Source organism: Cydia pomonella, chromosome 5, assembly GCF_033807575.1.
Source record: "Cydia pomonella isolate Wapato2018A chromosome 5, ilCydPomo1, whole genome shotgun sequence".
Taxonomy (NCBI): Eukaryota; Metazoa; Arthropoda; class Insecta; order Lepidoptera; family Tortricidae; genus Cydia; species Cydia pomonella.
The window spans coordinates 19,447,082-19,473,029 of record NC_084707.1 but is presented as its reverse complement, the minus strand read 5'-3'; the positions used below and the strand labels follow the sequence as shown (position 1 = coordinate 19,473,029).

General features: G+C 35.7%; 1 protein-coding gene across 1 annotated transcript; it reads left to right on the top strand.

Moving 5' to 3' along the window:
* Window positions 1-93: 93 nt before the first annotated feature.
* On the top strand, window positions 94-24,616 carry LOC133518004 (ras-related and estrogen-regulated growth inhibitor-like protein). The gene is made up of 7 exons (XM_061851540.1): window positions 94-479; window positions 14,951-15,042; window positions 15,816-15,872; window positions 16,229-16,329; window positions 19,201-19,395; window positions 21,306-21,483; window positions 21,734-24,616. The coding sequence occupies exons 2-7, from the start codon at window positions 14,970-14,972 to the stop codon at window positions 21,835-21,837; spliced, it is 708 nt and encodes a 235-aa protein (XP_061707524.1). The 5' UTR covers window positions 94-479; window positions 14,951-14,969; the 3' UTR covers window positions 21,838-24,616.
* The last annotated feature ends 1,332 nt before the right edge of the window (window positions 24,617-25,948 follow it).

Here is a 25,948-nt window from a genome sequence, read left to right as displayed (position 1 = left end):
GTCGTATTCACGAGTTACGCCTGGAGCCGGTCATCACTCAGCTTCAAGGAATTTGGTCAGCTGTCTCAGCATGCAGGCGTCCCGGGGATCAACGCTCTCATTGTGTCGGTATTAAGGCAGTGACAGCGAAAATTAGGCTCCGGATTCCTTTGATATTTTTGTATGCACAAAAAGCGCGGAGGGCGGGCGGCGCGGCTCGCTACAACGCCGTATATATAGACGGGACGGCTGCGCGGCGCCCAGTCGTTCGCCGTCGCTCGCCAGCGCCTCATGTCGGAGCTTGCGCTTTGACAGCTTTCTACTATTTCTATTACATTTTCACTAAATTCTCTTGGAAAGACTGAACTGATGAACATTGTGTAGGTCGGGATAAATTAGTGTGTTTTGTGGATCGATTGAGACTGTTTGCAGTGATTCGCCGGTGGTTAAGCCGACTTGTAGCTGCCCAGGCCCGTGTCTGCCATTGTTCAAGCCGCCAGGTGAGCTTTCATTCATTAAGTTATATTTTTCAGCTAACGTCAAAAGTCATCTGAAAACCTACAATAATATCTACTCTTTCATTTTATTTAGCAGTTTAAGGTGATATTTGTAGTGGTTTTTGTATCCGTTAGTAATTTTCAGAAGTAACTCCAAAACGGAGGTAATTAATAATGCACCAATGAAACGCTTACAGTTACCACGGATTTTATCAATGAGACCATACAGGTGATACTCTTAGACCCGATAGAGGATATGCGGCTTTAGAAACATAATATTGATAGGATAGCACTGAATGCTGTGTGATGCGTTTGATGTCACAGGTAACATATATGATGAGCTTTTATAATTTATAATGCATAAAAGGAAACTGACAGCGAATAATTACATGTGCTAAAATATTGATGCAGGTATAATTAACGCTAAAAAGCTGCTTCGATCGAAACATCGATGTTTAGACATAAACACACGTCACTAGTGGTTTTCCATTGATCTCTGTTAATTGTAACTTAGGCATTTTTATCTATGGATGTTTACATTGATTCTGGATTTGGGATGGTCATGAGTTTCTTAACTCTGGAGCGCGGCTCTCTAGGGGGCGTATACAATAAGGGGGCTCGGGAAATTTCACTAGTAAAAAGGAACACATTTATTTGTATTTTTTTACACTATAATATTTTAGAAAGGTTGCGTAAAACAATTGTTTCCAAATGGTAAAAGGTTATGAGCCTCTCAGGTTATGAGATTAGAACGTTGATATTATTTCTGATATTTGATAGAATAATACTTTCATAAAGACGTGTATTCGGTATTACCAAAATATTCCTTTTATTACTTCAGATTCGACTTATTATTCTCGCTTAGGACACAAGTAGCTTCATGTAGCTACACGTGTAAGCGGGAGTGATAACATGTTAAGCGTGGGCCTGAATTCAATGACAACAATACAATTCCAATTTCTTAAGATACATTTGACTAGCGGTGGCGGTCTGGCATATATGATTTTACTTAATTTAGAACAAGCAATTGCGTACCTACACTGATACAATTTAGATCCAATCTCAATACTCCAATATTGAGAATACCTTATAGTTCTAATGTCATGTCTTAAGTCATGTTGTAATGACTTACGAACCTCGAAGAACATAACAATATAGTCTTAAATAAAATTGTCTCATATGATATACTAAAAGACCATAGGTATACGGGTTGACCAAGAAAAGTTGTATGGCAACATAGAGTATGGCAGGTAAGAATGGCTTTATTATGGGTCAAGAGACTTTAATTATGCACATAACCATTAGTTAAGATTGATATGTCAAATTTTGTTTATTCACTTGTGATTTCATATAACCGTGTAACCATTAGCAATGTCACTACTTAATTATTAGAAACTATTAGTAACATTGCTATTCGTTACACAATTACATACTTCACTTAACAGGCAATAGATGCATGTTTTTAGGGTTCCGTAGCCAAATGGCAAAAAACGGAACCCTTATAGATTCGTCATGTCCGTCTGTCTGTCCGATTCTGTCACAGCCACTTTTTCCGAAACTATAAAAGCTATACTGTTCAAACTTGGTAAGTAGATGTATTCTATGAACCGCATTATGATGTTTACACAAAAATAGAAAAAAAACAATAAATTTTGGGGGTTCCCCATACTTAGAACTGAAACTCAACAAATCTTTTTTCATCAAACCCATACGTGTGAGGTATCTATGGATAGGTCTTTAAAAATGATATTGAGGTTTCTAATATCATTTTTTTCTAAACTGAATAGTTTGCGCGAGAGACACTTCCAAAGTGGTAAAAAGTGTGTCCCCCCCCCCCCCTAACTTCTAAAATAACAGAATGAAAAATCTAAAAAAAATATATGATATACATTGCCATGCAAACTTCCACCGAAAATTGGTTCGAACGAGATCTAGTAAGTAGTTTTTTTTTAATACGTCATAAAAATTAAAAAAAAAAATTTTTTTCATCAAACCCATACGTGTGGGGTATCTAGGGATAGGTCTTCAAAAATGATATTTAGGTTTCTAATATCATTTTTTTCTAAACTGAATAGTTTGCGCGAGAGACACTTCCAAAGTGAAAAAATGTGCCCCCCCCCCCCCCTGTAACTTCTAAATTAACAGAATGAAAAATCTAAAAAAAATATATGATATACATTACCATGCAAACTTCCACCGAAAATTGGTTTGAACCAGATCTAGTAAGTAGTTTTTTTTAATACGTTATAAATGGTACGGAACCCTTCATGGGCGAGTCCGACTCGCACTTGGCCGCTTTTTTGATAATAGTAGTGTTTAGATAGTGACTTTTATCTCTCTGTACTGATTTTATTTTATTATCAATTGTAAGTTTCTGTTTGGCCCAATGGTTGACTGGAAGAGAATGCCTTAAGGCATTAAGTCCGCCATTTGTATTTTTTTTGTATTGTGCAAAGGTTAAATAATAAATAAATAAAATATCGACTGTACATCACCCAACCGACATAGGAAGTGTATTCGAGAAACTAAAATGACGAATTGTATTGATGTAATGCAATGGCATTAATTTGAAAGCCCGGATTGTACGTAATCTAGCAAATATTCGAGAAATTCATCATTTGAGCAAGACGTAGGCGCAGCGTAGCGTTCTCGCGCCGGCGTTAATAGTATGTATCTGTCATGGATCACGATATTTTCGGATATCCTGTTCCACGCCATTTGTCCATTACAAATGGCTACATTAATTTTCAATATTAATTGCCGGACAAATAATATTAATTGATACACAGTATGTCAGCTCCGTTTATTATTGCATTCAAAAAATTGTTCATAAATGCCTGGAAATGTATTCCAAATTAGTCAAAATCAAAAAGTTTAAAATTAAATATATTCTGTCTGTGACGTTGCCTATACCAACACCCTAATTGACCTGCCTGCGGGCCTAATTTGAAGTTTCAAAAAAACAGCTAAACATCGCAGCAAAACTTTTTAGCTAAACATAACCTCAAAAAGCTCGGATATTTGCATTTACGAGTACTTCGAGCTATCACCCCAAGTAGCAGTAAATGGCTAACCTCCCTTTGTCCTTTTACTATCCGCCGAAGTGTCGAACCGATCTTCCCACGATCCTCCTGTACCCAATTAACTGTATTTACACCTTTTAAGATGTCAGCGACCTCTGTCTACTGAAAGGTTAATTAAATAACGAAAATTATGTACAAGTTGGTTTTCTTAAGAAAACAAGATGACAGATACAATATGCCTAACACAATTTAATAATAAACTTTTTTCGTCGGAAATATTAAGCCTCAAAAAATCTTGAAGTAAGTTCCCACATAGTAACAGGATAAAATGAACTGTTCTCTGGTCGCGACCGCACTTACTCGTACATACCTCAACTTCTAGCGGCGAAACACGGCAACAAATTACAATAATGCGCGAAGCAGCTCCCGATGGGGAAGCCCGAGAATTCATCCATTATCATTACGTACCCCGTGGACACAGGTTTTCCGGGCGGAATTTTTGCACAAACTGGAAATTTTCCGAGCCATAAAAAGTGTCTGGGAGCCGAGATCGATCACGACACAGTTTGGTAGGTACCTAATCGTGTCGTCGTACCTAGGATACCTTTCTAATTTAGCGCTCGGCTGTAATTAACTAAACTGTACCTTTATTGTACACTATATTTTAGTAGTAGAATCCTTAATTGTACAAAAACACATAATAAAAGGAACTTACAATTATAAAAAGATAAGTATAAAGGCGAACTTATCCCTTTAAGGAATCTCTTCCAGTTAACTTTTGAGTACATGAGAAGAGAGAGTGACAAGAGTGTGATAAACGCAGCAACATGTACAACTAGCTACCAGAAAGATAAAGGATATAAATATATATATAATTTAAAGGAAAAGCATATAAACATATATTACACAAAAAAGGATAGGGAAATTACACAAAAAAAAATAGTAAAAAGTGGAAAAATAATAAGTACACATTAATACACTAGGAACACTAGGAAGGAAGATTATTCAGCAGTCAGATAACCACAGCTATTTTTTGTTTACTTATATAACGATAATTACAAACCGATTCATTTACGGAGCTAGAGAATCGTAAGTAAATAACAAATACAAAAACGTGAAGGCAATAAATAGCTACGAGCTGGACCTGTGACAGTCCTATTATGACAACAGAAAGTGTTCTCTTACTAGTAGACGTTTGATAAGCTAATTAAAGACTCTAGCGGGAGCAATTTAAAAAAAAAATTATCCGATACTCACTCAATATTAGGAGCAGACTGGCCGCCATCGGGATAATTATGTGATTAACGATCAGCGTTCAATAGATCGTTACAGAAAAATACCGAACAAACATCCGTTGACGTCTAAACAGATGAAAAATTCTAGAAATTCTTAATCACTTAGGTCATCAATCGATTTAACCTAGAGGTATAATTAAAGATAGCATTAGAAAGCAGTCTAGAATAACAAAAGTGTACTTACATATAACGTCTTTTAATTATTATAAATACATTGTATTTTCTCTACCAAACATCTTCTCCACTACCTTGGTTTCTGCCAAGCATATAGGTAGGTAACCAATACCAAGTGGGGTGTTATTTAAATACGTTATGATTATTCATGATACCACGTTCCACGTTAATATCTTATTTTTAATTATCTCCTGCTTACGCTACACGTGCTCACATTAATGAATAATTAGGATACGTAACATAATGAAAACATTTCGAGATAATGTTGCTCTTAACTTCTTATATCAAATTATTTTCCTGCGTGCTAAAAATACTTTTGAAAGTTCTAATCCCGTATTGCAATCTGGGAAAATCAACATATATTTTAAAGCTACTTTGCAATATTTTTCGCGGATTACAATTTTGGCATATGATGTGCGTGATATGAGCCACAAGTGAGAGAATAAACAGTATGTTAATGACACGAATATACCATACGCAAAATTGTGGAAACACAAGGCTTTTCAACTATCTCAGGACATTAGTCTTATGCAGTGCAGGGAATGAGTGGCACACCGTACCAAATGGTCACTTGGTACAGTTAGCAGCAATAGTACCAGATGAAATAACGCGCCATTATTATTTGCCATCTAATAATAATAACTCTTCCAGATGGAGATAAATATCTATAGTTCTTGTTCAAAAGCATTTTCTATAGGTACAGTCTAATTATTCTTCATATAAAGTCTCTTTTTATATGATTACCTATGCTTATAACGTGTAGTTTGATCCGCTACTTTTGATGCTGACTGTACCCTTCCAACCTTTTATAAAAGAATTTGCGGTTTATGCTTACTGTACGTAAGTAAAGTAAATTAAGTATGTGCTCCAGGTATAAGTAATAAAATTCTTAATTAGCCTAGTTAAGGCATATGTGCAGTCAACAAAACTAATAAGAAGAGGGATGCTAACTAAATAGTTTTACTCTACATATACTCGGTGAACTTCATGACTCACCGAGGTTGCGTAATTTTCATAACATTGTTAGTGAACTGGGTCAAGTTTACTAGAAATACTGATATTGATGGATGGCTCAGTTGCGCAAGAGTGTCTGCCATTGTATGACAAATTCTTGGGAAAATTACCTCATTCATCAAATTTGTCTTATTTGTCAAACAAAGAAGAATTTTAAACAATAATTTTACTTAGATTTTTTATGTTATTTACAAATATATCGAGGTCAAGGTTAAAATATCTATAATAATGTTAATAAAAAGCTCTCTAAAAAATGTATAACAGGTGTTCTACGATAGTTTCAGTCAAGGCCGGACGTTTAATATAAACGACAAAGGGTGTTAAGAAATCCAGCCGGCGCATAACAATGGTTTCGCAACCGATGTGTACCCTACACTTCTTGTAAACCGTGCTGCTTCGAAGATTAATTATTATAACGGAATATTAGGTCAAGTACGAGTCGTTTTGGGAGAACGTTGCAACATACAACTAGTACAGAGTGCCTGATGAATAATATACGCACGGGCTGCACTGAGCGAGTCAATAGCAATTTTTATACCTGTTTGCTTATCAGTGCTTCATGTTATTGATTAAAAACGCCGAGGTACTTAAAGCGTAGATACGAGCAAGTCCTTTGAAACTTTATATAATTAAAGACATTAAGGACATTAATAGTTTTAAATGTTTCACGGTTAGTTTCACTAGACTGAAAACGACCGGGATGTGAACCGTGAAGTGTGGACACGACCAGCGGTAATGTTGAAAGCGAACGCAGCCGACCCGCGCGAATGAGGGTAGACCGAGCGAGCGCGGTCTACACAACTTTGACACCCGCTATCTCCAGTTACTCGTGAACAAGATGCATGTAACTGCGTCGAAATATCGGGAGCTCATAAACAATATAAAAGGTAATCACGGTTCATATCCCGGTCGTTTTAAGTCTATTAAGGACAACACTCCCACAGTATGCCCAATTAAGGCTTGTGTTATAGGTACTTAGACAACAATATTTTTAACATATAAATACTTAAATAAAATATATAAAACAGTCATGACTTAGGAACAAATATCCGTGCTTATCACACAAATAATTGCCCTTACCAGGATATGAACCTGGGAGCATCGGCTTCATAGGCAGGGTACCCCCTAGGCCAGACCGGTCGTCGGTCGAATAATTACGGCAATCATTAAGCTTTTTACGACGAAACTTTTTGAAATTAAAATTGGAGACCGATGTAACATAACTAGCAATATAGGGTTTCCATTTCAGACGTCCTGAATGACCGGGTCACGATCCCTTTTTAAACAGTCGGTATTTTAAGGGTGAACCAAACATATAAAGTACCTTGTTATTACTGGTTGAGTTAGAAACTTTAAAAGTAGATATTTTAAAAGAGAGATTACAGTTTGTACTTATCATTTTTCCCTATTAGGGTTAAAGGGCTATGGACCTTATTGGCAAGTCAAATCTTTTGGATATATAAACACACTTAATAGAGTGAAGCGTGTCGATTTACGCATAGATTTCTGACATGCTAAGTTAGACCTAATGGTTGCGATTTAAACGTTTTATGAATTATTCTACATATGCGATTTCGATGATACGGTATGATATATTTACTTGACACATACTCCCTCGCCTGAAAATTATTTTACTAAGAAAAGGACCTTCTTTTTTCAATCTACTTCTTCTTACATACAATTACTTACATATCAGGACCTTTAGTTGTTAAAAATAATTATCTAATGTAGCATGGCCAATACGAGTACGTACTTATTATTTACTTCAAATTTTTACCGCAATAAGTGCCCGATCTGGAACCACAAGCTTACTTACTTTTGCGAAGTTCTTCCTTATGCTAAATAAAACGAAATATCTAATAGTCTGTGACACGAATTATTTTTCCCCTCGCTAACCTACTTGTTTAACCTACTTTTAAATACCAGATTTAATTAAATGCCTTAGGAAAAGTAGGCGCGTTATGTAATTAGAGTTTCTCTTCCATCAAAATGTAGTTGATGTCAGCCTGAGAGAAAATATGTGACCCACTTTATGTCGTATCTGCCACAAATAAGAACAAACTCGTTGGGCTTATAAGATAAAACAAGTCCTCGAAAAGCTTCCAACCAAATTTAATTTGCTTTGCTTAGTTCTTAAATTACATAGAAGACTTATTCTAAACGTGATAACTAGTTATCAATTTTATCTGGATTTGTCATCTGCATCTGTCAGATGTCAATTTCAACATTGCTGGGAGAAGAAATGTCACTGTTGATAGCTAACAGATCTTATCCAAAACAAATACATCTTATAATCACACAGTATTCATAATAAAATAAGCCTCCAGGTTTCTTATTTTGATGAAAGTAACAGCAGTGTAAGGATTAATGGGTCACAAACACTTCTATATTGAGCTTCGAATCTGTGACCGAGAGGTGCGGACCACCGAGCACTCGAGTAAGTTGTGTTAAGTCAAAGCTTCAGAACTCTTCGCAAAATGAGTTTCACAGCAACAAGAAATGTATTTAAAAAATAGTCTAATTATACCTCAGATGTAACCGCCGTTGAAGCAAGGGCCCCTTTATTTAGCACAGAAAATTAAAGTATAAGAAACGTGGCTGTACCTAATATCGACGAACTGTCAAATGTTACTATTTAAGTACCTAAAATGCATTAAGTCGCAGAACGTTGAAAAGTATACGCGACGATGCATGGCATGGCGATAAAAGCCAAACTGAATATTATTGTTCGGTTACTGAACTAATAACACTTTTATGCTCGATCGTCAAATAGATAAAGAGGCAATTTTCAGCAAGCCGTTGCTGAAATGCTAAGATAATGATTTTTAAGGAGACAGTTACGAGGAGGCGTGTCGCCTACTTATAGGTATTCTGATTCCATTAAGGAAAAGTTACTTAAGTTGCTTCCTTTTTCATTAGGGAAAAGATGCTTGTTTAAATGGCAGTAAATGCTCTTAACAACTTTCGGGGTCCCAACATTACCATTTATAAAATGATAACACACTTTAGAGCACAACGACTCCTGGGGTTGCTGGCCTCATTAACGTAAAGACAAAAAAATTTAGACAAAGTGAAATGAAAAAACAAAGCTTTCTTTGCTGAAATAATATTAATAAGCTGTTCTTACAAAATAAAAAAATTGATAGTGGTCTGTTTTTTTATCAAATTCGCTATTTATGGCAGGTAAACTAACTTCCTCAAATACGAGTAGGTACGCTCAGGTTCCTCAACGTCGACATGGTTTGTAGCGGAATAAGGAAATTGCATTGAACTAGCGCGCTGTGACTGCTAGATATGTATAACAGAAGCTTGGAAGCTTCGCAATTTGTCACAGCAATGGATGGATTTTTGTAGATATCTACATACTTTTTTGTTCTCATACAGAACTCCTCGGTTAAATTATCATTTAAGAGGCAACAGGAGTGGTCATTTCTCAATACAAACGTACTCGACTGTTTCTTCGGTGGTTTTTGAAGCTAGAACAATGATTTCTTGATCCGCTTCCGTTAGCGAGACGGATATATTCACCTAAAATATTTAAATCTCAGCTCCCGTATCCTCTTAAAAATCTCAAATCAGTTAGTAATATTTGTTTACAGAATGCCGCAGTTACATCACACAATACATTCAACAATAAAATGGTTAAATCGCACGACCACTACTGTACACAAAGTTTACGAATCTTATGATATCAAGAAAGTGGTCGTAAAATTGTTGCGGCGTAACGTTTGGCAGATGTGAAGTAGACCACGCTTCAAGGTTTCTCGTATTGTATAAAACAACACAGTGTATGCAAACTAAACTAAATCACTTGAGCCATGAACTGTGGTATTTGAACTCGATCAGTAGGTTTACGATTTGCTTATTTTACATGCTAGGTAACTAGGGTAGAGAATTGAATAAGAGTGGGCAATTTTAATAACGCTAGTGTTACCGAGTGAGCAACTGAATTATATATCTACCTACGGAACGTACTTACCTCACATTGATAACAATTAAATTATGTTACTGCGGTATGGAGGCCTAGTTACAATTAGCAAACAACTTTAAATGCAATTAATTTTCGTATTGGGGGATCAGGATTTATCAATTTATATACCTAGCATGATTGAAGTGGCGGAAGTAACCACAGAATTATTCTTATTTTAAGTATAAAAAGTCTAATTGGACTTTGCTTAGTAATTGAGTCGCCTCCAAATTGCCGACCGCCATTCTTTACGGATAACTGTGATTAATCCGATCGTTAGTTATTCTCGGCTCCACCAAGGCCGAGGGCTGCTTGTCATGCGAATCTTGACCTTCGCCAGTGTCGCGTCAGCTTGACGCGTCCTTGCTTCTTGCCTTCAACCCCTATGGGAAAATCCTAAAGGGCCTATTTGACCCAAAGGTCGTGGCCATTAACTGAGCGCCTAAGATGAAGGGCGTTATGTAAGGCTTTGCAAGCGTCAAGCAATAGAGCGTCTTTTTAGTCTTTTTACTATAGATACTCTTGGGGGAAAAACAGAATTGTATTTCTCGTGTCATCAGATATCTTTGACCTCAAGTGTATCTCAAATTATTGAGTTCATAGAACCTTTACCGCTTTGATGTAATAATGGAATATAAAAAATCACTCGTATTAAAAATAAAATCGGACAAGTGCGAGTCGGACTCACGTTCCAAGGGTTCTATACATCACGCAATTTTCAATGTTTTTTTTTTTGAAAATGAAACGTGAGTGAAACGTCTTGAAAATCCGAAAGGGTCGGAATCGGATCACAAACCAGATGCAACAGAAAGTGTTATGGCGGAGTGGCTTATATCTTTACAACTATAATAGCTATATGTATAGATATTGTAAAGATGTTTAGGAAAGGAGGCATTACTTGGAATTAAACGTACCGCTAACAGAGATGGGGCTGATTTTGCGCTAAAAACCACGCATTCGGAGCTAAAATTTGCCTTATGCGCGGTTTTTACTTAGTGATCGTATCAGTCCATGGACATATTTTGAAAAAAAAGGTGTCATTTGTTAGCTTACTTAATTACTACAATAATATACTTGGAATTGTAACAAGATGCAAAAAAATAAAAATTTGGGATATTTCAGAGATATTTTACGATTGCTCTTGTTTGAGGATAAATAAATAAAAAAAATTTTTTTTTGAGGATACTGTGTGCGAAAAGTAATGGTAATTTTTCGCCTATTTTCTTAAATAACTTCTAAAATGTTTATTTTAAAACTAAAATATATATATATATATATATATATATATATATATATATATATAATTGAGATCCTCACAATTAGCTCTTTCATTCAGTATGTAACAAGATTTAGTTTGCATTTTTTTTAATTTCTCATTTATTCCCAAAGTGCCGCCTATGTTTAAAAAGTATTTGTTTACGTTACATGTCCGTCTTTGGGTCACAGACTTACACATATGTACCAAATTTTAACTTAATTGGGGCAGTAGTTTCGGAGAAAATGGGCTGTGACAAACGGACAGACAGACAACGCACTAGTGATCCTATAAGGGTTCCGTTTTTTTCTTTTGAGGTAGGGAACCGTAATAATAAGTAAATATTGGCCTTTTCAAATATCTTCCATAAATATCTTGCGATTTACCTGCTTTTGACAAATTTAAGGGTGACGAACCTTCCCCCGTGAAAGGTTGTTGTCCCTTATTTATTACGACTTCCTTCCTTCGATTTGTTTTAACATTGTAGATGAAAACCATCATCATATACAAGCTGGTATGTAATTTCGAGGTATCGACCTACTTATATAAATTGGTTAAGTGACTAACTTAAAAAAAGTATTATATACCTATTTCTTTTTGAATTGGTAGTTTGAAGTTTGAGTGTGTGTGAACTACTAAGTGTGAGTTGCAATGCAAATTCTATTTGTTGATACTCGTACCTTACCTGTAAGTATTCCTATGTTCAACTGTTTTTATAGACAACTCGTACCAATGAGTTTTTCGGAACTTACGTACGAAGTATCATTTGATATTTACCAGTCGCTTTTCGGTGAAGGAAAACATCGTGAGGAAACCGGACTAATCCCAACAAGGCCTAGTTTACCCCTCTGGGTTGGAAGGTCAGATGGCAGTCGCTTTCGTAAAAACTAGTGCCTACGCCAAATCTTGGGATTTGTTGTCAAGCGGACCCCAGGCTCCCATGAGCCGTGGCAAAATGCCGGGACAACGCGAGGAAGAAGAACTGTTTTTATAGAAACATTTACTGATATACAGATTTTTATTGGTAGAATAAATAAATTTTACACGTCATTCAATACTTAAACATAAAATATTATTAACAATAATATGTTACAAATGTTCCGGGTGTGTACTTAATGTTTAGAGGTAGCTATTATTTATAAGTAGTTACATTTTACATTGGGTGAAAAGTTGTAAGTTACGACGTAATTTGTCAGTTCGCTTGATATTAAAGCAGAGTCTCACGTAGCGACTTACCCACTGGGCGCTCTTTCACAAGCGGCCTCGTAGGTACTACAATTGCCAACTGTATCTGAGTAAACATGAACAATTGCCAGCAATATGTAAATACAATGCGCACTAAAAATCTAAGTAAATAAACACATTACAACATACGCTATAACAATCGCCTTTGCAGCGGATCTCAAGATTAGGTATCTACCTAATCTTAAATCCGCCGCCGGTATTGGATCTCCAATTTATAGTGCGCAACAGAATAGGAAGGCGTAACAAGGCATATGCTCATAGTTTACACTCCACGCGCCTCTGCTTGTTATTGCGATGAACTGGAAAATAAAATGGAAAAAAACCAACGACAAACAAGCTTGTTGCACATCAACAAGATCAATTTATCTAACGAGACATGCAAAATATCATCGCGTTTCTATCACAACCACAACAATGGATGTAGAGGAGGAAAAGTTCGTTACAAATTTTTTAAGTATCCACATCCTGCTGCATGGTCTTCAATGCATAAATTTCATTTATTTTGGCTACGTTTTCACTGCGGAGTGTATAATTTTTTGGCAGCTCGTGACCACAGCCGGTTGATAGATTAATTTTATTAATTTTGGCGCCAAACGTAAATAAAAAGTGGCGTCGCCGGCGAGGCGGCTCACTATCAGTATTCCGGTTTAGAGATATTTTAGTATACACTGTATATCTGTCACGATTTTTCTGTAAAAAACTTTTTTAAACTACAAATTAGCGTTCATAAATCCGATTTTTTAATTTGGTACTTGTATGCGTACATAATGTTATATGTTCACTAACCGAGAACACCCCACACTGAATGCTACCAGTGCCTACGAATATGTGGCAAGGGCTACACAAGGCATATTGACTTTATTGACGTATAACATACATCTATTTGTGTAAGAGTTGTATAGATATTTTATTATATAAGTAGGTAAGTGTACCTACTAACTATAAAATTATAGAAATTTCAAGAATATGTAGATACTACTTTAGATCGTCAAATGTGGAGTTTTGTAAAATTAATTTAAGATGGTTTATTTTTAAAAAAATAGTACATGTTGTAGGTAATAATTTTTATGCCAGTCTGTGTTACAAATTGTGGAACGGTGTAAAACGGTGGAAGTATTTATGTACCTACATCAACATTGCATATTTTATTTAGTATTCCTGCGTCACAAAACGACGTAATCATGTGTGGATTAAACGGTTTCTGTTTATATACATATAGGTAATAAGCTAAATTATATGTATATCCAAGATGACAACTTAATGACTTTTAAAATAGTTCAAATGTATTTAATTTAGCCTTATATAATTTTGGTGATAAGAAATACCTACTTTATAATATGCTCAAGCAAAATATATCTCAAAAATAGAAAACGATAAGTTAGCACATGCACTTGTTATGAATAATAGATCGCTGGGTGGTCAGTGTCAGTATTGTTGTCAAGCCGTCCGCCTCCGTGGTGTTATTCATTGTATTTTAGGGTTATTCAACTACATATTTGCGGGCGCGCGGTGTGGTGCGGCACTGACGCAGGTTGTCGCATCGACGCTGTAAATATAGACTACTTGCCGCATGTTTTGTTTTTGCCATCGTTTTGCGTAACACTGATTAGCGAATAGACAACATCCTTGGTGAAATAAAAGAAAATTACACCCGGAATATTTAAAATGCTAAAACTGTGAAAGTCGTTAAACGAAATTATTTCAATAAATTAACTTTAAATGATCTAGGAAAACCTTCAAACCTTATATTAGAAAGTCGTTCAACAATATGAAGTTATTTGTGTATTTTACGATTCTGACGCTCTTTCGCTGCGTCTTTAGCTTAAGAACGTACGTCATTAGAAAGCAAATTAAGCCAAATTATTGAAACCCAAACGCGCCAATTAGCGCCTCATCTGACGTTACATTAGCCCATTTAGAGATCTGAGCTATAGAATAATTGGAAAAATAATAAGTTATCTAACTGTGATATAAACTTATTATGTTACTAAGTTAATTCGTATTTTTAACTTCCACATTATCCTTATTAGGTATCATTTGTATTCGCTTTGTTCACATATGTGTTTGCAATAGTGCGTAATCTTAGTTTAGTACAGGGGTTCCCAATCTTTTTCAACATGCGGCGCAGTTACAAGTTTAGTATTTTGCAACGGCGCCCTTGTAAATTTAAAATCGCGGTCGAAAAAGAGTGACACGACGCTATATTATTTAGGTACCGATGCGAGCGCTCAAATAGGTACCCGCGAAAATTTGTGGTTTCGGATAATGATAGAACTCACGGCGCCCCTCTTTACTTTCTACGGCGCACCAGGGCGCCGCGGCGCACACTTTGGGAACCCCTGGTTTAGTATTATGTCACTACCTGTGAGTTCCTATAATTGGCTTCCTGTATCTACTATATTTTTCTATGTTAATGTCATAGCTGTTGGATCTCCAAATAAATAAAAATAAAAAATAAAATAAACTTAGTGCTGATATGTTGTTTTTTGTTATTGTTCTAGATATTCGTCAATTTTAAAAATGAAGGACGAGCGTGCGAGTCCGCCGCGCGTGCGCGTCGCAGTTCTCGGCAGCTCACGAGTGGGAAAGTCAGGTAATTAATGCTCCTACAAAAAAAACACTAATACACGACGAATAGGTAAGTATTAAGAACGCACGTCCAAGAATGTGTCATGTTAAAAACATTTTAGATCTCATCACTGATTACATCTTGTGGCCTAAATACTACACTCCCTAGAACGGAGTTTCATGTAATTAGTCCTAGTTTAAGTCAGTAAATACTCTGGCTGAAATAGAACTCTAAACTAATACTAAAGGATTTCCACTCCCCTCACGAAGCGCGTGGGCGCACGAGCCCTAAGAAAACATATAAAATGCTTTTACGCTCTTATCAAGAACTAGCAGAAGTGTTATAACCTGACCCACTCGGCATTACATAAACAGCAAGGCATATTCCAGTGACCCGTTCTACTGGTGATGTAATACTGTTTTCTTTAACAACAACCAATCAATCTCTACTAGTGAATTCGTACTTCAACCTGCTTAAAGTCGGCCAACGGATGAACCAAATATAAGATGAATCATAGAAATATAATCAAGACCCGTCGACAAGACATCATGTCTGTGCTACCTCATAAATATAAATATAAAATTAAATACCAGCATTTAAAACGAACATTAAAACTTATAGATCAATTTGGAATTGCCGACGATGTTTTTATATTTTTCAATTGTAACTTTTAAAACTCCGTAATAGTTATTTATAAGAGTCATTCATCTAATTTCTTACATAAGTTTGTAATTTTGCTTTTTTCACTAAAACCACTTCTTTTTAACTTATACTCATTTTGACCTTTTTTGTTACAGCTCTTATTGTAAGATACCTAACAAGGCGATACATCGGAGAATATCATTCAAATACAGGTAATAAAAATCGATAAGCTTTACAATTAGCTTAAATCATAATATGATTATACAATTAAAATATCTATATTTTTACGTCCGGTCTGGCCTAGTGGGTAGTGACCGTGCCTATGAAGCCGATGGTCCTTGGTTCGAATCCCGGTAAGGGAATACCCACAAATAAATGTATTTTGTTTGTTGTGTTATGAACACAGATATTTGTTCCTGAGTCATGGGTGTTTTCTATGTATTTATGTATACAAGTATGTCTATCGTCGCCTAGACCTATAGTACAAGCTTATTGTTTTGCTTAGTTTAGAGCTACGTTAATGTTTGTAAGATGTCCCCTAATATTTACCTACTTATTTTTATTGCAGATTTATTATACAGGCAGACAGTTCAAATAAACAGCAGCCCGGTGGAATTAGAAGTTATTGATGTCTCGGGCTCCAACTCGGACAAATTTCCAGCAGAACAGGTGAATGATCAATAAAGTACCTACTTTACTACTGTTTATAAATAGGTTACATTTCTACTCCAGTTCTTTCCACTGTAATTGGAACAAGATGTAGGTTAATGCAGTTCTTTACGAGACCTTGCCCGACTCCAATAGACTTCACCTTCACGTTAAAAGCTTAATTCAACAACTATGGGAAGGTTACAGCTAATTTAAACGGCAAATACATCCTAAATAACTACAAGATTAGAGACGGCCTTTTCGAACATACAATAATAATCCTTGATCTTGCATTATTGATCTGGTTCTGTTTACGACGTAGTAATGAACATTAATAATACGTAGGTGATGTGATATGTCAAGATTCAAGAACATCTAAATGTAAATTGAAACATTGGTTAAACTCCCGTATCAGCTGTCTCAGTGAATATGCCTTGGTTATAATTATTCTCATGAATCATTGGCATTGTACTTTGTTCGATTGATGTTGTTTATGATGAATAATTTCTTTGATACGCTCCCGGACTGCACCTGGCTTCTGTCTGCAATGGATCGAAGTAACGATCCCGCATCGCCTTCCGCAAACAAAATGGGAGATTAACTGAAGATTAAACTGGCCTTTATGAGTTAGCAACTAGGTTAATCGTCGCTAATATAATACGAGTGGAATGAATTATGGCTTCTATTGCTCCAGTGACCAGCTAGACTGCTGCAACATGACTCACAATGTTTACGTTCCAATACATTATCTACTGACTTATTTTCAACTCTTCAGGGGAAAGCCCCATTCAAATATTTCTAGATTGATTTACCTAAACAGTTGTCTATAATTGTCTTACTTAAAGTATTCTTTAAGTAAGACAATTATAGACTAACTATATTTAGTTACACCCTAAAAATAAATTTATAAATAAGTCCATGCTAATACAATGTATTATTATGTATATCTATATATTAGGTACTTTGTTGTGTAAAATTGATACTCGTATTGAGCGTTAATGAACTTCGACGTCAATCTCCTGTTATAAGTAAATAATTATATAATGCGATATTACAAGCATTACGAATCCTAAAACACTTCCACTTAGTATTTATTATGTTTAAAGACATCTGAAACGGAAATCCCTTGTCATCCCCGTCCACCAGGAGTGGGCGGGCCGGCGGCTAGATATCTAATCGATGGGAATCAGAAGGATCCATTACAAAGCTTAACTTAATGCTACCCACGCAGGCTTTTCTTGAATATATCAAGCTACTTCGGTGTAGTCTTGTTATTAGAATACACCTATTATATAGGAAGGAAATTAAGTTCTTGAAAAGAAATAGCGTGTTGATCGATTTATTATTAAAAAGTATTAGATTAAAAATTCACTATCGAATATGTTACAATTTGTTCTGTTTTTTATCCTTACTTTATACAATATAGGTCATCATTTATTGTCGCTGTTACTAAGTGACGTTATTATTAGGGGTCTATTGTTATCTACACAATATTCATGAGGCAGGTAAATGTAACATTATCTTCTGACACTTACCCCTTAGGAAGATACTTAACGTCGTTACCGTGGTGACATTTGAGCTATATAATCCATCCCTAAGTATTTTTTATAGGCTTGCTCAGAGTTATTAATTTTATACAATCGGCCAAAAACGGGTGCAATTTTAATAAAATAAAAATCGATACCATTAAAAATATTTGTTAGTTTATTTCAATTAAAACAAAAGTAAATAGGCTATTAGTGCGTTTTATCTTCGACTCTGTACCTAGTTCATTTTCATCTGATAGAAATAGAGACAATCGCTGATCAGTTTATATTTAAAAGACGGACGTCCATCTATGAAATGATGGAACGTCACCCAATTTATGTATTTTTGGACAACTTTCGTTGCAAAGTGGAAATAACTGAAATCATGCACTTTATCATGCTGTTTTTTCTAGATTTAATATGAGGGAAACCAAAATACATAATATTACCTATCTCAAATACTGAATGGGTCTAAACGTCAACAACACGTCTCATGAATGAGCTGCGAGGTCATTAGCTATTTCCGAAATGTGGGAGTAAGCGATCAGCGTTGGAAAGCAATTCGGTTTAATTTGGCCCAACAATGAGCATCGCCAATCACAGTCGCCCTGCGTCGCGACGGCGGGGGCGCCCGTGAACCGCCAAAGTCTAATTTTAACACGGAATGTTGGCTTCCACCCGTAATTAATCATTTATGTCTGAATCCTGAGCTTTTTACGGATAGCATAGCTCGCCTGCGCTTCTTCAGACTTTAGAAAATAATCAATCAAAATCTCCGGAACGATTAATAAAGGTACAGACCGGCTTACACAGGTGATTCACAGTATATTTTTAACGCCCACGTTTACAAACAAGACAAACAATAACAGGAGGCAATTTGACTTATTTCAATAACAGCTCAATAACGCCACATGGCTTTTCTTGGGAAAGTTTGTGATGTCACCAGTAAATGTAAATTTTTGCTATTCGTAATTCGTAATCCATTAACTCCTCACCAGTAGAGCGCTAAATGACTTTCGCGATATCAAAACAAAAACGTGTTTTTCTGACACTAAGTGTTTAAACAGTAATGACAATGATTCATTAGAACAGTTTTATTAAAGCACTAGGAAAAGAAATACCGGACAAAAAATAAAATCTCGGCTTAGGAATTTGCTGCGCAAAAACGTGCTAGGTCAATATTCAAAGCTGCCAAGTCAAGACTTGAAATAACTATGTTGATTGCCAAGCGACGATAGCAGACGGCACCTGAAGAAAAAGACCGGCACTCACTGTCTAATCTATCTATAGTATAATTAAATGTGCCTTTAGTATAAATAGAACAATATTCCTATGGTCGTTAATTTTCGTTTTTTTTTTGTTTCAGATCCAATGGGCAGACGCATGCCTAGTCGTGTACTCGGTGACGGACAGGAGCAGCTTCGAATACGCCACGGAAGTCCTGAAAGCCCTGAGGAGAGCCCCCGCTACCGCAAGCCCGGCGCACGGGCCCGCGGGCGCTACCACGCCCATGCCCCTAGCTCTTTTAGGAAATAAGACAGACCTGGACCATTTGAGACAGGTCAGTAGAAACATTAAAAATATACATATCTACAGGTACAGGTATATACCTAACTCGTGGCAAAAACAAACCTGACTAAAAACTATTAAAAATCTAACTTACTTTTAGTTAAAAATTAAGATGACATAAACTGGGTACCTATTATAATTATTCTTGTTAGATATTTCTTTTTTTGATATACATTTACAGACAATTCCTAAAACCGTACGTACTTTAAACAATGTTTAATCCATTACGGACTTTAAATGACTGGCCGTATAATATTTGCTCTGCAATATGACCTTTAAAGATAATCATTTAATAATTCTGACCTATGTATGCTCCTGAGTCTTTCTGCCAGTTCGCTATGTGGGCGGCAAGTTGAATCAACGTTAATAGATTAAAAATGAAATAAGATTCACATGTATTAACATTTTGTAATAATGTTCGTTTTCATTATTTTATATATCAATACGTATAAATACATATACCTCATTTCTTATTTCACGCCCACTGACTACAAATGAATATGCTGTGAATTTACGGGCGATCATCATTCATTCGGAGACCCTTGGACCGAAAAACAATCATATATGTTTTGTGATAAATGTCAATATTATAAAAATAAAATCAACCAGCGGACTTGTGCAGTTTTATCGTTGTCATACTGAAAAAAGCGTAACCTCATCCACACTGGAGGCGTATATGACTTTAAAAATAAGATACCACTATGATAGCCATCTACTGAGATGAGCATTCTTTTTCGAGACAATAAATTACTGGGCAAATAAAAAATACAAATATAAATATCGTGTATACAAGAATGAGTAGACAAAGGAATACAGAGAGTTATTTATTACGCATGTTTCATATGAATGACATTGCTCCCATCTCCATGAAACAAACGTCAGCATTTACTAGACGAACAATAGCGGGCTCTGGTGTAAACGCCATTCATATGTCACAAACTCCTATCTGTGAAAGTTCCCTTTTCTCGTTTTGTGCACTCGGCTATAGCAACTTTGATGAGGCATAACAAGGGCTGTAGATAACAGAGACATGTTACACAAATACATTCTTCTAACTTTAGTGGAATCGATTAGGTACAATTTTGTGTTACTTTCTCTAACTTTTTACGTTTTACGAGACTACCTCACAGTAGCACAACTATAATTTTGTTCCATCGCACAATAATCTAAGTACTTGTTCCTAAAAACTCGATTACATAATTTAATTGACCTAAAAATTCTAATCAGAAACAGACACATTTATCAAAGAATTACATAACAAACTCGTAACTAAATGACTTTTCATCCAATTTACGGCCTAACTCGGCTCGGACAGGAAAAGTTACGTAACGGGGCCAACCCGAATGGACGACCGAATTGAACAGAAAAGTTTGCTCAAATTACACCATTAAAGAGGTGGGATAACAACATTCAAATTAGATTTGAGATTATGTTTCGTTAAATTAAATATTAACACGGTTTACTGTGTAAAGTAAAAGTTTAAGTAGGTATACTATTTAAATATACATATGTATAGCTATACCTATGTAGAACCTTTGAAAGTGAGTCACATTTCACTATTACAGTTTTATGGTAACCGTTAGTTCATTCAGTGTACTTCGTAGCATACCGTAGCGCGTACGTAGCATTCTGAGGTAGTGGAAAAATAATCGTAGCACCTCTTGGCGCACATGAAACTCATGTGCGCTATATTAAGGCCTATTCAGATAGTAATTTCTTCTCATGCACCGGTTATGGATGTGATCTGCCAGCTGTCATTATTGGCATATCTGATTGAAGAAACATCACTGTTGACAGATAACAGATCATGTCCATAACCAATTCATAACAAGATTATTTTCGAATCGCCCTCCCGGTCACGAAAAAAAGGAGATTAAAATTTAAATATTGGTTATTTTACAGGTAACGACTCAGGATGGTCAGAGCATAAGCGCTGCTCATAACGCATCGTTTAGCGAGGCGAGCGTAGCCGATAACTCCGGCGACCTGTACCGCTGCGTGGACAGATTGCTCGCCGAGGTGCGCACGCCTCTGCGCACACGCAAGTTCTCCGTCACCAAGATGCTGGGCTCTCTCATAGGTAAGATAAGAAACTACTTTAGCTACGTAACTAGTCAAAGTCAAACAACAAAATCTTTAGTAATCACATCAGGTCATACCCTATAAAAAAATAACATCTCCAAAAAAACTCAAAGCTTTTGCTGGATTGGATTGTAATTTTGTTAAAAGCTAAATAGCTGATCTCATGGTAACGTCGTACAAAAGTCCATAAAATATTTAAGATTCTGGATAAATATAAGTTCTATGTTCAACAGAAGTATTTTACACAGGTGGCGCGACGAACAACAACCAAGCGAGCCGCAGCGGGTCCATGGTGGCGTGCCCGCGCGTGCCCACGCCGTCGCGGCCGCCGCTGGCCGCCGCGGCGCCCTGACCGGCCGCCGCGCCCGCGCACCGCGCGCGTTGATGCCTCGCCGGCGCGGGCGCCGTATGGCTGGCCTGCCTGCCCGTGCCCACCCGCTTTGCCGCCGCGCCGCTTTCCGCCACCATGTGATTTGCTACTCGTTACCGTACTTCAGTCGGCCTAAATTGATATACATTTTAATGAACTGTATATAATTTACTTGTATAGATCGGATTTTTAAGAAGAGAGTTTGTGAGATTTATGTGCAGACTAATTATCAATTAGGATATGGCTACTGTTTAAGAATAACATTAGTAAAACCATTGAAGTTAATCGAGTCATAATGGTATAGTGCACCTTTAACAAACAATGGTGCTGATCTCTATTGATGAAGTAGAAGTCAACCAGAAGAAAACAATGAGTAATATAATGAAAAGTCCGCACCTGGAAACAATAGTTACAGACTTATACCAAAATATCTGAGATTAGGTATTCTTAATTGATTTTGTACCTAATCATAAGCGAGTAACTTTTCGAGATACCATCCTTATGGTGCAATAAGAAGTCGGCGGTCAAGAAAAAAGCATCGTTGTTGAACAAAAGCTATCTCACCAAACAAGCCAAAGATGGTAATTCCTAGTCTTACATTAATAAATTATGATATTGTAAATAAATTTGTTATAGCTATATTGTAGATAAACATTTAAGATAACCGAGAGTTTAGTTAGGTAGATAGATGTTAATTTTATGAATGTATTGTTCTTGCAGGCGTATCATGATCATGATCTGAGTGCAGTCGATAAAGCATCCAGCATTCGCGTTCTTGCTGAAAGTGATGGTTATTTTATCGATGGTGATTAACTCTTTCATCGTACTCATACTGAGTATTTCTAATATATGTAAAAACTATTTTTTTCTGCAGGAAACGAAACAAGTTATGGAATTCTCGGTGGATGTTAATTAGTGTTGATAGAATTAATGGTTTTAAAGTTCTATGAACAAATAAGACAATAATTCCCATACCTACAAAACAGTTTACTATCAGGCCAATGTATCCAAATGTTTTTATTATATTAGATAGTTATAGAATCATTGAAATGAAAGTATGAAACATATATTACCCTATCCCCGTTGCATACCCATTACTATAATAACTTCTCATTGTCTTTGTAACAAATTATATGTACGCACTCAAAATGATCTTGTACTATATTCCAAAATTATGGAATTATAAGAGTTTTTAGTATATCAGTGTTTGCGTAGCTGTCTAAATGTCTACATTATATCTCAATGTATACAAACCATAAGTACCATTATAATATATGTAATGCTCTTAATAGATTCCTCGATTTCTGATCTAAACCTGATCTTACTCGTTTTAAAGCAACTATTATAAACCATGAACCTAGCTTTAAACTTATGAACCAACATGTCTAATAATTGAATATATATGTCTCTGATATACTGTTTAGAAATAAGGATATATTGACAAATATCTCGTATCTCGATGTTTTTGCTTGTTATAAGAATACAAGGGTACGAAACTGGAATCTAGTGAGACATTGTTTTTGATATGATTAGATAGGGCTCAGAACTGTGCCAAAAATGGGAACTATTCGAATACTAGGTGAACAAGTGTGATATCTACACTAAGTGCTGTATTAATAAAGGGGTGTTCTGATTCTTATGTAGGTAGTCTAAAATACTTATGAAGTTATGACTATATGGATGTACTCTAAATAATGGCCTAAATGAATTTTAGTAGGTACTTGGACTATTTCTTACTAGTTTTCTACTTTTGCACAGTATTAGTATGCTAAGTCTCAAATTACTTTGTCTCTATAAACTTGCTTCAGTAATAAAAATTAAACGTCAAACTGTTTCTACATATACATAAACACTACATGTTGGTATTGTTGGTAAATTGCAAGATTAAACTAGTCCCTGTTGTAACCCATGAAATAGTTTTAACAAAGATGTTAGAAGAGAAATGTTAATCATTTTACAAACATAGTTTAAATTTGTGGTATTAGATGTGCACTTTGTGTTTGGCATGAAATTTAAAAATTAAAATTTAGTATTTCCGTTTACCCTATTTCTGTTCGATAAATATTTATAAAATATGAAGCTTACAGTCAGCTGTATTTGTGCCATTTTCAATCAAAGGGTACTTATTGTCGATTGCCAATAAGGCGATATTTCCTTGAAGCTCCAATTTGAAATTAACCTTATCCACAACCGAAAATGTGGTACCTTTTAGTTCAAAACGTCACATTTATAAATTATCTACCTTTCTCAACATATTTAATACCAACAATCATGAAAGTTTGAGTTTCTTTTGATCTCTTTGGTTGTTCCTAAGATCTGTTGAGATTTGCAATGGAAATGTAACTGTGTCAACTAATCGAGAGCCATAACCGATATGACGACGTATAACAGAACCACTGAGGTTGTTGTCATTAAACGTTATTATTTGTTGCCGATTTTATGACATCGCCTATCTACTGTTGTGTGTTATTATTCAACATATACTAAAAAGATAAGTCTAAAAATAGAATTTTGTGTCATCAGTGACATTTTGGTCTTAATAATAACGATTTGGTGAGCTGTCATAAAACGTCAGGAAATAATATGGCGCCAGTACCAGTACGTACTCCATGGGCGTGCATTGCATTTATGTGTTGATATTATGAAATATGATTTAAAATATAATGACTAAAAAGTCGGAACTGATTGGAATAAGTTGTAAATAATTTTGAATTGTCTAGCTTTAATATGACATATTTAAAATAAACTTTATTGAATTATTTGTTTTGTTTTAATTATAATCTGGTAAAAACCTTTAAACAACACATGAGACCAAAACATTTGCTATAACGTTTATAATCTTATTTTTTAAATATTACTTACATTCCCTAAGGTTACGCTTGAATGAATAATACTTGTAGCTCAAGAGGAGTAGGCAACAGACAGATATTAATCAAACAGAAACCTGACATTGAAAATGGAGGTAAACAATACAATGTACCCAATAGCCATTGTTAATTAAGCATATTAAAAATCCATTCATGAGACAATCGTGATTCAGAATCGTGTAAAAATGTTTCACATAGCTGTAGTTATATAATAGCAGAATAGGCCTTCTAAAATGTATTTCAGGAGGCCTATTCTGATTTAAAAACTTGTTAAGAATCTTGTTTTGACACGACCTTGACAATCGCTCACGCTGATTGGTGTGCGCATAATGCAAGCACGGTAATATCATTAGGCATCTTGCTCGCATTGTTGGTGCGCGTAAGATGCCTAATGACATCATAAACAAATTTAATAAATTATCAAAAAAATATACCGTATATTTTACCGTCGTATAAACCCGTTTTTAGTGAAAACGGGTTATTCCTGGCTAAAATTTTTCCGTATCACCTCGGTGCAAAAGCGTGTTTTCAAGTTAAAATTTTGTTTTCCGAAACGCTTTGGTTCACTTGACTTCATAATGAAGTATATTTTCAAAACTGTACATAACCCCCCTGGGGGTAAAATCAGCTATTGTAGATAGGTCAGTAATAGCTGCATAGTTTATGATATGAGCAAGTGTGATGAAAATTTTATATTAAAATATTAAAGATTTCGTAGTTATTGTACTTTTTAATACGAGCTGACATTTCAAAATTCGCAAAAATAATTTACTGCCACATACTTCACATAAATTGAGCAATAAAGAACATAGCCATACCCCGTTCTCGATCCCTTAACATCATTGCTATCATTACGCCAAAGATATATGCTGATGGGCTCTACAGAGTTAACCCACTTGCTGGCACGCCCATAAATTAGTCCGGGAAAATGTTTGAGATAGAGATGAACACGCTAGAGGGCAATGACCGCGCCGTTTTGAGATACCTGCTAGGGATTATCGATGATATTTACGAATGGGTTTAAGAATGTGTGGGCTAAATGCTCATTCGCATTATTGCTTGAAACAAGGTCATTTAGGCTGTTAATAGTGCTAATATTGTTTTACACTTCCGTATCGCAACTATTTAGGAATTCGATCGTAAATAGATATTTCACGTCAGCAGCTCGAACAAGGATAATTTGCTTCTTAAAAACAGTGAGCAAATCCCATTTTGCTCACTGAGTG

Excerpts from the sequence above, each read along its gene's own strand:
- LOC133518004 (XM_061851540.1), top strand. The coding sequence starts at position 14,970 with ATGAAGGACGAGCGTGCGAGTCCGCCGCGCGTGCGCGTCGCAGTTCTC. Across the intron at positions 15,043-15,815 it reads CTCACGAGTGGGAAAGTCAG|CTCTTATTGTAAGATACCTA; the intron begins GTAATTAATGCT and ends TTTTTGTTACAG. Across the intron at positions 19,396-21,305 it reads ACCTGGACCATTTGAGACAG|GTAACGACTCAGGATGGTCA; the intron begins GTCAGTAGAAAC and ends GTTATTTTACAG.